The sequence below is a fragment of the Sus scrofa genome, chromosome 7 (assembly GCF_000003025.6).
Source record: "Sus scrofa isolate TJ Tabasco breed Duroc chromosome 7, Sscrofa11.1, whole genome shotgun sequence".
NCBI classification, from domain to species: domain Eukaryota; kingdom Metazoa; phylum Chordata; class Mammalia; order Artiodactyla; family Suidae; genus Sus; species Sus scrofa.
Genome location: NC_010449.5, coordinates 95,380,406 through 95,394,439, shown reverse-complemented (window position 1 = coordinate 95,394,439; position 14,034 = coordinate 95,380,406). Strand labels below are relative to the sequence as shown.

General features: G+C 43.7%; 1 protein-coding gene across 11 annotated transcripts in view; it reads right to left on the bottom strand.

Annotated features, from left to right (window-relative positions):
* Window positions 1-14,034, bottom strand: part of RGS6 (regulator of G protein signaling 6) — a 564,829-nt gene that overhangs the window by 535,601 nt on the left and 15,194 nt on the right. For all 11 annotated transcript variants that reach the window (XM_021099946.1, XM_021099952.1, XM_021099945.1 and 8 more), the window contains one exon: window positions 398-501. In XM_021099946.1, coding sequence (XP_020955605.1) covers window positions 398-481 — 84 coding nt within the window. In that variant the 5' untranslated portion in view covers window positions 482-501. Of the gene's footprint in view, window positions 1-397; window positions 502-14,034 lie in introns of those variants that run through there.

Genomic DNA, 14,034 nt, shown 5'->3' with positions numbered 1-14,034 from the left:
CCATACATACCTTTGCACTCCCCGTCCCCCACAGCATCTAGAGCAGATCTTGTGTGTGCTATGGCTTTGAAGAGCATTCAATTAACTAATGTTACACTAAGGCCTTTCCACAGAGGGACAATACCGTGTCTATCTGCATTGTGTAGGCCACCTTTGGTTTGAAGAAAACGAATCCATATAATATTTTTCAAGTGTTCAATGCAAAGCAGGGCAAAAGTTAACTTCCAGGAAGTGTTTAATGGGGAAATTGGAGGATATGAGAAGAAAATGATATTCATGTATCAGTCAAGGGAGTTCAGGCAATAAACATGACTCCAGCAGTCAACCATCAGTCAACCCTACACAGAGCCCAAATACACACAAGGCAGCACCCCCCACATTTAAGCAGATGCCTTACTTTGCGGTAGACTATCATATTTGGAGAACTCTCCTCTGGGTCAGCGATCCCCACTGCTCTCTGATCCCCGGATCCCTGAGCCATGCTGGATGTCTTCACTTGTCCTGCGAAAATAAATGAATAGACCATTAAGACATGAAAGAATTACAAAAAGAAAGCTTGGCAATGCAAAGAACTAAGTATATTTTGGCAGGTGGCATGAAAACAAAACACGATGTAATTTCTTTTTTCTCATTAATTTAAGTAGTATTTTTTGGCCACACCCACAGCATGCAGAAGTTCCCAGACCAGGAACCAAACCCATGCCAAGACCAGAGCCACAGCAGACAACACAGGATCCTTAACCTGCTAAGCCACCAGGAACCTCTTAAGTAGTATTTTTTTTTAAGGGATAATTCTTACTATATAGGCTTATCTATATACACTCTTCTACTTCCAAAGCAACGTCTTTATTTTCAGCCCAGAATCACACACTCTTAGGGGTGATCATGTGCCAGTCTTAAATAATCTCCTGGAGACAGATGAAGCCAATCATTTTGATGCTGATTTTGTATTAGCAAAGCCCATTTTATGATTAATTCCACACATTAAAATATGAATATTTTATCAAAGAGATGCTAATCAAAACCACAAGGAGATACCACTTTATACCCACTAGGATGTTTATCATCATTGGCAAGGTTACCGGGAACTCAGAACCCTTGTGCACTGTTGTGGTAGGAATGTAAAATGGGTTGGTCACTATGGAAAATAGTTTGTCGGGAGTTGCCGTCGTGGCCCAGCAGAACCGACTAGGAACCATGAGGTTGAGGGTTTGATCCCTGGCCTTGCTCAGTGGGTTAAGGATCCGGCATTGCCGTGAGCTGTGGTGTAGGTCACAGACGTGGCTTGGATCTGGCATTGCTGTGGCTGTGGTATAGGCCAGCAGCTACAGCTCTGATTAGACCCCTAGCCTGGGAACCTCCATATGCCTTGAGTGCAGCCCTAAAAGGACAAAAAGACAAAAAGACAAAAAAGAAAAAAGAAAGAAAATAGTTTGTTGGTTCCTCAAAAAGTTAAACATAGAATTTGCCATATAACCTGGCAATTCTACTCCTAAGAAAAGCAGGCATTCAAAGTAGTATTTGAACACAAATGTTCATAGCAGCACTAGTCACCAGAAATGAAAACAACTCAATGTCCATCAATTAATGAAGGATAAACAAAATATGGTCTATCCCTACAATGGAATATAATTCAGCCATACAAGGCAATAAAGTCCGGATACATGCTACCACGTAGATTAACCTTGAAAACATTACTCTAAGTAAAAGAAACCATACACAAAAGGTCACTGCTATGGACTGAATATTTACGTCCCATTAAAACGTCTGTATTGAAATCTTAAACCCAAATTTGATGATATTAGGCAGGATAGGATTAGATCATGAGAGCAGAACCCTGGTGACTAGGATTTATGTCCTTATAAACAAGATCCCAAAGATGTCCCTTCTACCCTGTGAGGACACAGTGAAGAAGAAAGCCATCTAAGAACCAAGAAGTGAGTTCTCACCAGATACCGGATCTGCTTACGCCTTGATCTTGGACTTCCCAGTCTCTAGAACTGTGAGAAATAAAGTTCTATTGTTTGTAAGCCACCCAGTCTATGGCATTCTATTAGAGCAGCCCAAATGGTCTATGACAATTGTATATTGTACAATTTCATTTACATAAAATATATGGAATAGGTAAATCTACAGCAACAGAGAGCAGATTCGTAGTTACCAGCAGCTGGGGGGAGGAGAGAACAGAATGGCTGCTTGATGAATATGGGGGTCTCCTTTAGGGATGATAACCTTTTTGACCCAGATAAAGGAGATGGCTACAGAACACTGTGAACGTACTAAATGCCACTGAAATGTATGTGTTAAGATTAATTTTAAGTCACATGAATTTTACGTGGCATATGGAAGTTCCTGGGCCAGGAGTCAAATCAGAGCTGCAGCTGCGGCCTACCCCACAGCCACAACAACACTGCAGTCAAGCTGCATTTGCGACCTATGCCCCAGCTGGATCCTTAACCCACTGAGCCAGGCCAGGGATGGAACCCCCATCCTCATAGAAACAATGTCAGGCCCTTAACCTGCTGAGCCACAGTGGGAACTCTGGATTTGGCCTTTTAAACAGCCTGAAAGGACAGCAGTGAGACAATAACAGCACAGGGAATTTCTGAATTAAAGAAGCAAGTTCAATTCTTGGTATGATGCACTAATTGCTGGGTGACCTTGAACAAGTTAAATAACCTGTTGTGTTCCTTGTTAATTTCCTTTGAAAGCAAACGTGCTGAATGCCTGTTATACGCCCAGAATCAGGCCAAGTTGCCTTCCCCTGCATTGCTCTCATCAGTAAAATGTGAACTCCACTGAGGACTCATAGGTAAGGGTCAAATAAATCTAGGGTAAAGTACTATATAAAGCCGTAAAAGTCCTATACAAATGTTATCACTAATCTAAGAGCCTGACTAGGTTATTTGTACAAAATTCATAGGCTTTTCATCAAAGAAACTTTTATAAATACCATACTTGACAGAAAAGGCCATTTCAATTTAAAATAAAAACTCAGGAAATATTTTATTATAAAATAAATTGGTACCAAAGGTCACTCCATAAAAACAAATTTGGGCAGAACATGGGGAAGAGACAGGAATTTGTAATTTATGCTAAGAATTTAATTGTCCCAAATATCCCATTTGAATAATGCTGCTTGCTTTCTTCATCATTTATGAATTAGGATGTATTTTATTTTATTTTTTGGCCATGCCAGCAGCATGCAGAAGCTCCCGGGCCAGGGATCAAACCCGTGCCAGAGCTGTGACAATGTCAGATCCTTAATCTACTGAGCCACCAGGGAACTCTGAGGATGCATTTGAAAAGTTACAGAACAAGCAGAGGAGTTCCTGCTGTGGCACAGTGGGTTAAGAATCCCACTGCAGGGAGTTCCCATCGTGGAGCAGTGGTTAACAAATCCGACTAGGAACCATGAGGTTGCTGGTTTGATCCCTGCCCTTGCTCAGTGGGTTAAGGATCCGGCGTTGCCGTGAGCTGTGGCATAGGTCGCAGACATGGCTCGGATCCTGCATTGCTGTGGCTCTGGCGTAGGCTGGCAGCTACAGCTCCGATTCGACCCCTAGCCTGGGAACCTCCATATGCCGCGGGAGCGGCCCAAGAAATGGCAAAAAAAAAAAAAAAAAAAAAAGAATCCCACTGCAGTGGCTCAGGTGGCTGTGGAGGCATGGGTTTGATTCCCACCCTGGTGCAGGGGATTAAAGGATCTGGCAGTTGCCACAGCTGCAGCATAGGTCACAGCTCCAGCTCAGATTCAATCCCTGGCGCAAGAGCTTCAATATGCTGCAGGTGCGGCCTTAAAATTTTTTTTAAAGTTTGATTAACAAGCAGAGATAAAGAACATCATTCTATGATCTCTACCCACTGTGATCAGTATTTCTATGAATACTGTACAACATGGAAACTCTGATGATTATTCTAATCAGTAGTTTTTAAAGTTAAATGAAAAATACACTGTTGTATTTTTAAAAAACTACTGATTTACCTACTCTTTTGCCTGAACACAGAATATGACAGAACATGAGAAACCAAAACTGAGTCCATTTATGTGTTTCCTTTACCTCACAGAGCCATCTGGGGTTTCTGTTGCTTTATTTTAAAACAAACACTTTCACTTTACTGCGCATATTATCCTCCACCCAGGAAACCGTGTAATAATGGCAAGGTTAGAAACGACCTAGAAACAATCGTGTCAGCCCCCCTCCTCCTTGCCCGGGCCCCCCCTCCACCCCCCAGGGCAACATTCCTGTGTGTTAGAAGCGGCTGGCATCCCAGGGTCTGAACTTCAGATTGCTCAGTGAATACAGATAGCATCCAGGTCTGGAAATTTAGTGAGTCTAATATGTAGTAGAAAAGCTTCTATTTTGGGTTCCTCTATCAATTCATTTTTGAAATTCAGACAGGTCCTTTAACTTTCCTGAGTCTAGGAAGAATCATTTCTAAAATAGCGCTGCAACCACTTTCTAGCCTATACGACAGCAGATGTTAGAGAGTATAAGATGTGAAACCTACACAGGTAAGGATGTTCTAATTAAATCATTAACTACAGAGCTGGGGTTCCCAAAATTAAAGGACTAGATTTTCATTCATTACAATATACTTCCCCACACTTGGGTCTTGAGCAGAATGTCTTCATGATGCTTTTGGAAGTTTGGAGAAAACCGCCTCCACCCCCTTCAGCCTGGCCCCCCCGCCCTCCCTGGGAGTAAAAACTTCTTTTTAAATGAAGCACCATAAAAATGAAGTAGGGGTATTTTCAATTCAGCGGCTGAGAAAAAAAAAAAAACCTTTTTAATGTTACTGATATGTACACGTATATACACAAAGTAAATACTTTGGGGACTTTTCATAGTTGAAAAATGTATTGTTTTTCTGAAAACACAGAAGTACATTTCAGTAGAAAGAAAACACGTTAGTAATATTATTTTCCTGTGATGGCTTACAACTAACAAAGAAAAAACGCAAAGGTGTTACAATCACACATTCCATAACCTCCAAGAAGAGACATGACAGCTTATGGGTCACAAGTTAGCCTCTGTCACTGGCAAGATCTTGTCTGAATCCAGGCTCCACCACTGACTGTGTGATCTCAGGCAAGTTACTTCACCTCTCTGTGCCTTTGTTTCCTCACCTGTCACAGCCCACAGGCTCAGTGTGGTGGAAAGCCCTCCGAACTGAGAAGCCTGGATCCCTGCCCCCATGATGTGCAACCAGGTCAAGCCACAGCTTCTCTGGACCCCACCTGGACATTAGCTAAACATCCCTAGTATTCCCTCCAGCTCCAACCTAAAACCTCAGAACTTCACATTTCTAACTTATCTTCAAAGACTCACCAGAATGTTCCATGCTGCCTCTCCTCCATCCCTACCGTTCAACTCCTCCATTCACGATGACATTCCTGCTGAACTTCTCAGAGTCACCAAACTGCTAGATCCCCCGGGAGACTCGGCATCCCTCCCCATTGAAGCAGTTCATGTAAAACCACCCCCCACCACGAGGGGCCGTGGGACTCAACATTCACGCTTGGCGCAAACACACTGAGGATCCAATGGCCCGAAGCCAAGTCTCGGAGATAGAAAGATAAAGGAGACACAGATGCTTCCTCTTGAAAGTCTTCAGAGTTCAGGAGGGGTGACAGACATGTCCAAAAAAATCAAGATAGTGTGCTCAGTTAGGACAGCACAGGGCAGGAAAAGGTGGCAACGAAGATCAGAGCAGAAGGATGAGTGGGAATCTGGGGAGGCAGAAGAGGCCATTTCAGCCTGGGTCACAGCACAGGCGTGGACCTCTCAAGCCGCAGAAGTGCTGGACACCCGGGAAAAGAAAACCATGACAATGATGTGATCGCAAGGAGATTAGGTGGGAGCCAAATACAGAGAGTGAAAGAACAGGGAGCAGCACCCATCTGAATTCACATGACTTTGCTCACTTGTTTATCAGGATCTCTTCTACCAGAAAGCCACTTTGGTAGAGGAGTCTGCACGGGCGGTCTTGGTTGGTGGGGAGTCACCCCTCTATGACCGGCACCTGGAAGGTACTCGAGTATTTTTAATGAATGACGGAACTGGTAAGATTTCACTGAGATGCAGTGTACTCCTCCTGGAAATTCATCTGGGTAACGAGCCATAACAACTGCTCAACAAATAAGGACCTGTGGATGGAATTATACATGACAATCTTCCCCAGAGTTTACTGATGGGGCCAGCCCTGAACTCAGGAATCCATTTTTGGAATTCATGAGCAATTTAGATCAGAAGGAATATGTGGGGGGGGGGGTGGAAAGTATAGCGAGGAGAGACCCTGTGAAGAACAGAACAACTGCGCCTCTATGACTCAAACTCTGATTAGTAAACCTTTTGAAAATCAAGACTTTCAGCAATTCACTCCAAACTTGCATTGCATTTGTAGCTTCAGCTACAACAAATGCCAGCTGTTTTTCCTTGGGAATGGTGGCCTCTCTGGAGCAAGCAAAGCCTAGGGCCCAACGGGTAATGATACTGAGCTGGGAGGGTGGAAGGACTTCAATGATGTGGACAAGGAAGGGGCTCTGAAGTCAGACCTCGAATCACATCTCAGCTTCGGCCACACCCAGGCCGCCTGCTGTGTGGCCTTTGGCAACTGACTCCTCCGCCCTAACTTCCAGCTCATCACCTGGAAGCAGAGAACCCTCTACCTTGCAGGATTGCTTTTGAAGAAGGAATAAAACAAGAATGAATTTCCTTGGCACAGAATGAAAGTAGCAACCAGCTAACAGTCCTGTTTCTGGCCAGTATTTGGCCAAGTGAAGTTCCCAGGCCACTGACGTTGGGATCATTGGAGAAACCCCTCCCCTGCCTCAGGTATTCCAACTCGGTGCGTCTGAGACTGAACCAGCAGCTGTTTCACCAGCTTCTCGGGTGATCTCATTACTAAGTGGCCCACCACTGCGATTACACTACAACCACTAAAACCAGCATCACACACAACTAAAAGCCCTACGCATGACACCTGCCACTCCTGGTGCCCAGCCCTCAAAACCCTATTCAGGGAAATACCTGGTAGGAGAGGTACCCACACCTGCTTGGAATACAGTCTGAGTATCTCTGCAGCCAAATAAGCATTCCTGTTGATGTTCTTTCCTCTCCCCCAGGGGATATCCAATTCACACTGTTTGCCTCAGTCCATTAAAACCTGGTGGATTCTTTTCTGACACCAGCAATGTTAAGCATTTCATAAAAGAAAAACAATGTATAAGATGTGTGCTAGCTTCGTAGGACCAGCTTGTTTATATGGCTCTAATCTGATGGAGTGGGCAGGATCCTCAAGCGGGGAGAAGGAAGCACAGCAGCTCTAAAGAACACACTCTACTGCAGAGTCTGCCAACTTGATGTCTCCTCTATCCTCAAAGTTCAGACGCTCCACGACTGCTTCAGGTGCTACAACAACAAGCTGAAAACACGGTGCTAGAGCTCAACCCCCCAGGGACCCGTTTTGCTGAATGCCAGGCATCCCTGTATTTTACTGGATAGTAACCGCTTGATCATTTTAGGACTTTGGTTAAAATTCAAGGGTTTCCAAAAGCTGGTCCAAGGACCCGAACCAGACTATTGGCCTTGGAGCCCCCTGGGGGAGATTCTAAAGATAGAGGCTCCGGGTCCCCATGCTCCAAAAATTCTGATCCAGGAGGCCTGGTACGGTCCCTGGAGGTTTTCACCGGAGCATCCCCCAGGTGATTTGGAAGCACAGTCAGGTTGGGGGACCAGTGACCCAGATTCCACAGAGTCTGCCTTCTCTTCGCCTGACCCCTTCCTCCCACCCATCGCTGCCAACTGGACAGCCATGCTGAGGTGGGGCTCCTTTCACTTCCCTTTCATTTGACCAGAAACCACTGTCATGGATAAAGCCAGGATCCTGGGAGTCAAAGAACCGTCTCTCAGTCCTGGCCATGCCACCTAAGAGTGGCGTGACCATGAACAACTTGTTGCTATGCTTATTCTGAGCCTTGGTTGCCTCATCCATAAAATGGAACCAATACACATGACCTTTCCCAGTGGTTCTCAGTCCTGCCTGCTCATTGGAATCACCTGGAAAATGCCACACAGCAACTCCAACAGATGGGTGTTACCATTCCCACTCTATGGAGGAGAAAAATGCAGCTCGAGAACATAGGTTCGAGAACAGCTCAAGAACTTGCCCAAAGTCAAACAGCTTGTCACCCAAGAAACTAGAACTCAAATCCAGGACTGACTGCAATGCCCATAGACTTCCCAACAGGTCAGCTTGGTCTCCAGTGAAATCACCTATATAAAGGCTATAAAACAAAATTTTGTAAACATACACAATTTAAGTATATACTTAAATGTACAAAATTTAGCACCTATATACTAATTAGAGCATACTTAGTAGTAGGACCTTCTGGTACATAGTACAGTGGATACATGGTGGCTTCTCAACTAACTAGTGGTTCTTTCCTTCTTCCTAGTGAATCAGTGAAGTTGACTTCCCCATACTAATCCTATCTGAAGGCATAAAAATAAATTCAGTCCTCCCTTAGTTGTTCAGCTGCCTGACAGCCTAAACAAACTCATCTACCAAAGCTGCTTGTAAAGAAAAATATTAGCAGTTCCCATCATGGCACAGTGGAAACAAATCCAACTAGGAACCATGAGGTCGTGGGTTCCATCCCTGGCCTCACTCAGTCGGTTGGGGATCTGCCGTTGCCATGAGCTATGGTGTAGATTGCAGACACAGCTTGGATCCTGCATTGATGTGATTGTGGTGTAGGCCGGCAGCTGCAGCTCCAATTCAACCCCTAGCCTGGGAACCTCCATATGCCACAGATGTGACCCTAAAAAGCAAAAAAAAAAAAAAGGAAAAATATTAAACAAAGTCCTAAAAAATTAAGCTGGGAGGGAGAAGTGGAAAGTTCTTCACATAAAAGGATGTGCTTGGCCAGGTAACAGACATGCCCCACAGTCCTGTTACTGCAACGGGTGCTCAAAGTCAAGTTCACAGGGCATCCTCTCTTGCCAGGGCTCTGAACTCCACACTGCCCTGCACATCTCAGACCCTGCCAACTCCTCACTGACTCCTCCTGCCTCTTGAGCTCTTCCTCTGTAAACAATACGCCTATTATGGCCGCTCACCTCCTCTCTGAACTTTGACCTTCTATGACCTTCATGGAAACCTGGCTTCCCCCAAGGACACTCCCTCCCCTGGAGCCTCACTGTCCTCATCCCATCTGTCTCAAGACCAGAAAGGAAGGTAAGCCTCCTCCTGGTTCTGCACTGCTGCTTCAAATGATTTCCCTCCCATCTTCCTACTGAACTCCTGCCCTTGTGACACTCGGACCATCTGGCTATGCCACTGCCTACCCATCCTCACCGCTATTTCCTGTTCAACCTTTTCATTTTCTGAAGATTCCAGCTTCCAGATCTCAGAGGGTTTCTCCAACCCTTGGCATTAGAATCGAAGCCGGTTTCTCTGCCCTTTTCTTCCCTGGTCTGAACTCTTTTCCTTTATCCCTTCTCCTCAGCCACCATCTCACATAGTCATATGCTGACCCTCGCCATCCCTGGTGACTGTCCCACCTCGAAGTCCAAGACAAACAGAGAAGGTTCACTCTGTCCACTGTCCTTCCTTCCAGATCACCTACTCTTCTTTCGCTACAAACATTCTTCAAACTTAGACATTCAGTCCATTTCAACCACACCTTCTATCCTCCCCCTTCCTGCTCCTCGCTCTGCCTCCACTTGCTTCTCTCCCTGGCTGCACCATTACAATCACGCATCATCCTTCCCTCGCAAATATCTTCAACGCCCTGACCTCCCCTTCCTGTGTCCCTTTTCCTAACAAAACTTCAACTCCCATGGACCTCAACTCTCTGCCACATGGTAGCCACCCAATATCTGAACATCCAGGCTCAGATCTGAGCAGGAGGATACTCCAGGGTGGGGAGGAAATCACACAACTAGGCTAAAGAGCTGCATTGTCAATTCTTGAGCACAAACTTTAGTGAGTTAGTCAATACTGCCCACCAAACCTGAATGGTTTTCCTGCCAAGCTTGCTTTCTGCCTTTCTGAGTTGGCTAGCACATAACATCTCCACACACGGTCTTGGTGGATGGGCTCATTCAAAATCCATTGAAGAAATGGAAGCCAGCAGAAAGTAAGTCCCTCATCTTGAGACATCCGCATCTAAGCCCTCATGTTCTTGGTCTTTCCCCCTATTGCAAGAGGGGAAGCGTTGCTGCATCTACCAAAGGGAAGTCACCCCACTTTCGCTCCTATTTGGAAGGTGAAAGAACATTGCTCCTTTCTTACACACCAAGAGGTCCCAATCTATTAACAGTGGATTATGACTCGAAGACCTACAAGACCCTCCTTCTCTGAGGAGTATGTAAGGAAAACTTAACTCAAGAGGGAAGGTAAAAACAAGAGCACCAGGAGAATCTGAAGCTACTGGCACCAACAACTATAGTAAACCTTACACACAGCCCAACTCCTGGCCAAATTAAATAAAACTGCATACAAAAGTCCTGGTCACTTCAGTTCCTATTGACTGATACATCATGTTTGGCTTTCAACAAAAAATTATGAGCCATTCTAAGACGCAAGTAGAGAATGCAATCTAAATTGACAAGCAGCTACAAAAACCAAACTCAGCTAGGACACGGGTGTTGAAATTATCAGACAGGATGTTTAAAATAACTGTAATTAAATATGTTAAGGCTTCTTATGGAAATATAGATGGCAATGAAAGCAGAGAAATAGAAACTGTTTTTTAAAAAACACTCCTTAAAAGAGGAAATGCTAAAAGTCAGAAACACTGTAATGAATGAAGATTGCCTTTGATGGGTTCATTGGTGGACTCCAAATTGCCAGGGGAGACTCAGTGAGCTTGAGAGTAATAGAAACTTCCCACACTGAAAAAAAAATTGTTTTAATGGAACAGAGAACATCCAAAAACTATGGTACAATATCAAAAGATATACTATAGGTATAATTGGGGTACCAGGAAGAAAAGAAAGAAAAAGGAGAAGAGGAAGTTCCCATCTTGGCACAGGGGAAATGAATCTGACTAGGAACCAGGAGGTTGCAGGTTTGATCCCTGGCCTTGCTCAATGGGTTAAGGATCCAGCGTTGTTGTGAGCTGTGGTGTAGGTCGCAGACGTGGCTTGGATCCCACGTTGCTGTGGCTGTGGTGTAGGCCAGTGGCTACAGCTCTAATTAGACCCCTAGCCTGGGAAAATACACATGCTGTGGGTGTGGCCCTAAAAAAAAAAAAAAGAAAGAAAAAGGAGAAGAAATCTTTGAAGGAATAATGACTGTGAACCTTCCAAAGTTAATGACCTACATTAAACCACAGATCCAGAAAGATCACAGAACACTAATCAGAATACATTAAAAAATAAAATAATACACCTAGATATATCATATTCAAACTGCAGAAAATCAAAGACAAAGAGAAAATCTTGAAAGAAAACTAGGGGGGGGAACCTTACCAATGGAAGAACAAGGATAAGAATTATAGGGGGCTTGTCATCAGAAATCATATAAGGGAGAGAATGGCATAAATAATTAAAATGTTGAAAGAAAAAAGTACTCACCTAGAATTCTACATCTAGTGAAATGATCCTTCAAAAGTGCAGGAAAAATAAACTTTCTCAGACAAATAAATATGGAGTAAGTTCATCACTATATGACTTGCCCTGCAAGAAATGCTAGAAGTTCTTCAGGCAGAGGAAAATTATAGCGGTCAGAAACTTGGACGTACCATAAGAGCAAGCATCGGGGAAGAAGTAAAGCAAAGAAAATCTTTTATTTTCTTATTCTAAATTGATCTAAGAGAAAGGAATAGGACTCTGTTGAACAATGCTCATGGGACAGAAAAAATATTTTCAAAAAGATTATCACATCAATGCCTAACACAGAGCCCTGGAATAGCCCTTGACAATCAAGGGTTAGTTCCAGGATTAACAAACTAAGGCCCATGAGACAAGTCTAGCCTACAGCCTGTTTCTGTATGGTCTGTAAGCCAAGAATAGTTTTTACCTTTTTAGATGGTTGAAAAAAGTTAAAAGAAGAACCGTATTTTAGGACTCATGAACACTGCATAAAAATCAAATTTCTGTGTCCAGAAACGAAGTTTTATTAATAAATGCCTATTTGTTTACTTTATTGCCTTGGCTGCTTCCTACGACAATGGCAGAGCTGAGTAGTTGTAACAGAGACCACGTGGCCTCTGTTTGACCACAAAGCTCAAAGTATTTACTCTTTGATCCTTTGCACAAAAATTGGGCTGCTCCCTGGACAAGGCCAATCACTTAATTTTTCAGAGGCTGAAACCCAGGCCTGGGAGAAAGAGTTATATTCTAATGTTATCATCCTCCCTGGTCAGTGACAGTGCCAGCATGAAACCTCAGGTCTTCAGATGCCAAGGGTCTGTCCTCTCATGGGAGAGGACTTACATTTTATAAGTATGGGTTCTATAATTATAACGTCTAATACCACTGACTAATACTACTGCCTCTAGGGACGGCAGAAATAACATTTTATTATTCTCTCCCTTCGCATGAAAGAGCGAATGATGGCTAGAGAAGAGGTAGGAGTGACAGAGAAGCTTTGCCGGTTTCTATGCACAAGAAGGAGATGACTAAGAGCTGAAGACGATGAGGTGCTCTCAGGGGACCCAAGATGAAAAGCATTCCTATTGGCTTTTTTTAAAAGAGAATGTCACTTTTATTCCTCGGGATTTTACTTTCCTCTTTAAAATCTGAAGAACAGATAAAATCAGTATCTTTACCTGTCTAGGTAAAACGAGGCCTTTAAATACAGGGTCCGTGAGAAAAAAGAAAAGTATACATGTATGTTTAACTGGGTCACCACGCTGTACAGTAGGCGAAAAAAAAAATGTATTGGGGAATAACAATTAAGAAAAACAAAAAGCAGGGGTTCCTAAATAAATAAATAAATAAAATAAAACGTGGGGGAGGAGTTAAAAAATAAAGAAATAAATAAGTACAGGGTCCAGCTCTTTTATGTATCCCTAGACTTGGAGTCACCGAAGTAGGCTGTCCCGTTCTGGAGACAGCAAGACTTCACAAAAGAAAGATCTATTCATAAATCTCACCAGGCAGGAGCAATATAGGTCATAGAAGGAACAACTGAATAGGTTCCTGAGGATCTGTTTTACAGTTTTACTCATATTATGTAGATAGAAGACAAAAATAGTACAAGTCGAGGAGTTCCTGCCATGGCTCAGTGGTTAACGAATCCGACTAGGAACCACGAGGTTGAGGGTTCAATCCCTGGCCTTGCTCAGTGGGTTAGGGATCTGGTGTTGCCGTGAGCTGTGGTGTAGGTTGCAGACGCAGCTCAGATCCCGCGCTGCTGTGGCTCTGGCATAGGGCAGCAGCTGCAGCTCTGATTCGACCCCTAGCCTGGGAACCTCCATATGCCCCAGGAGTGGCCCAGGAAATGGCAAAAAGACAAAAAAAAAAAAAAAAAATAGTACAAGTCGAATGTACCATTCCCCCACAATGACAACAACCCTCGAGAACTAGAAAAGTTGGTAAAATTTTGAAAGATCTCCTGAGGCAAGGAGGACCTATGGGGCCATGATCCAAAAGAAAAGGGAAGTACAGAGGGACGTGGACATTCTATGCAATAACCCCTTAAGGTATCTTGTCAAATAAAACATCTGCTCATGAAAATACATGGGGAAAATTCCAAATGTAAGGGAACTTGCTTCATTTGATGAGGGGTATTTTAAAAACACATAGACTGACTCTCTGAAAACTTTCCCACAGAGATTAGGAATGAGACAAGGATGCGCACTCTGACCATTTCTACTCACCACTGTATTAGAGGTCTCAGCCAATGCAATGGGCAAGAAAAAGAACTAAAAGGCACTGGGATTGCAAAGGAAAAAGTAAAAACTTTTTTTTGCAGGTAATCTGACTGTATACATGGGGAACCCATCATAATACACCTATTAGACATATAGGATTAACAAGTGAATTTAGCAAAGTCATTGGATACAAGGTCAATATA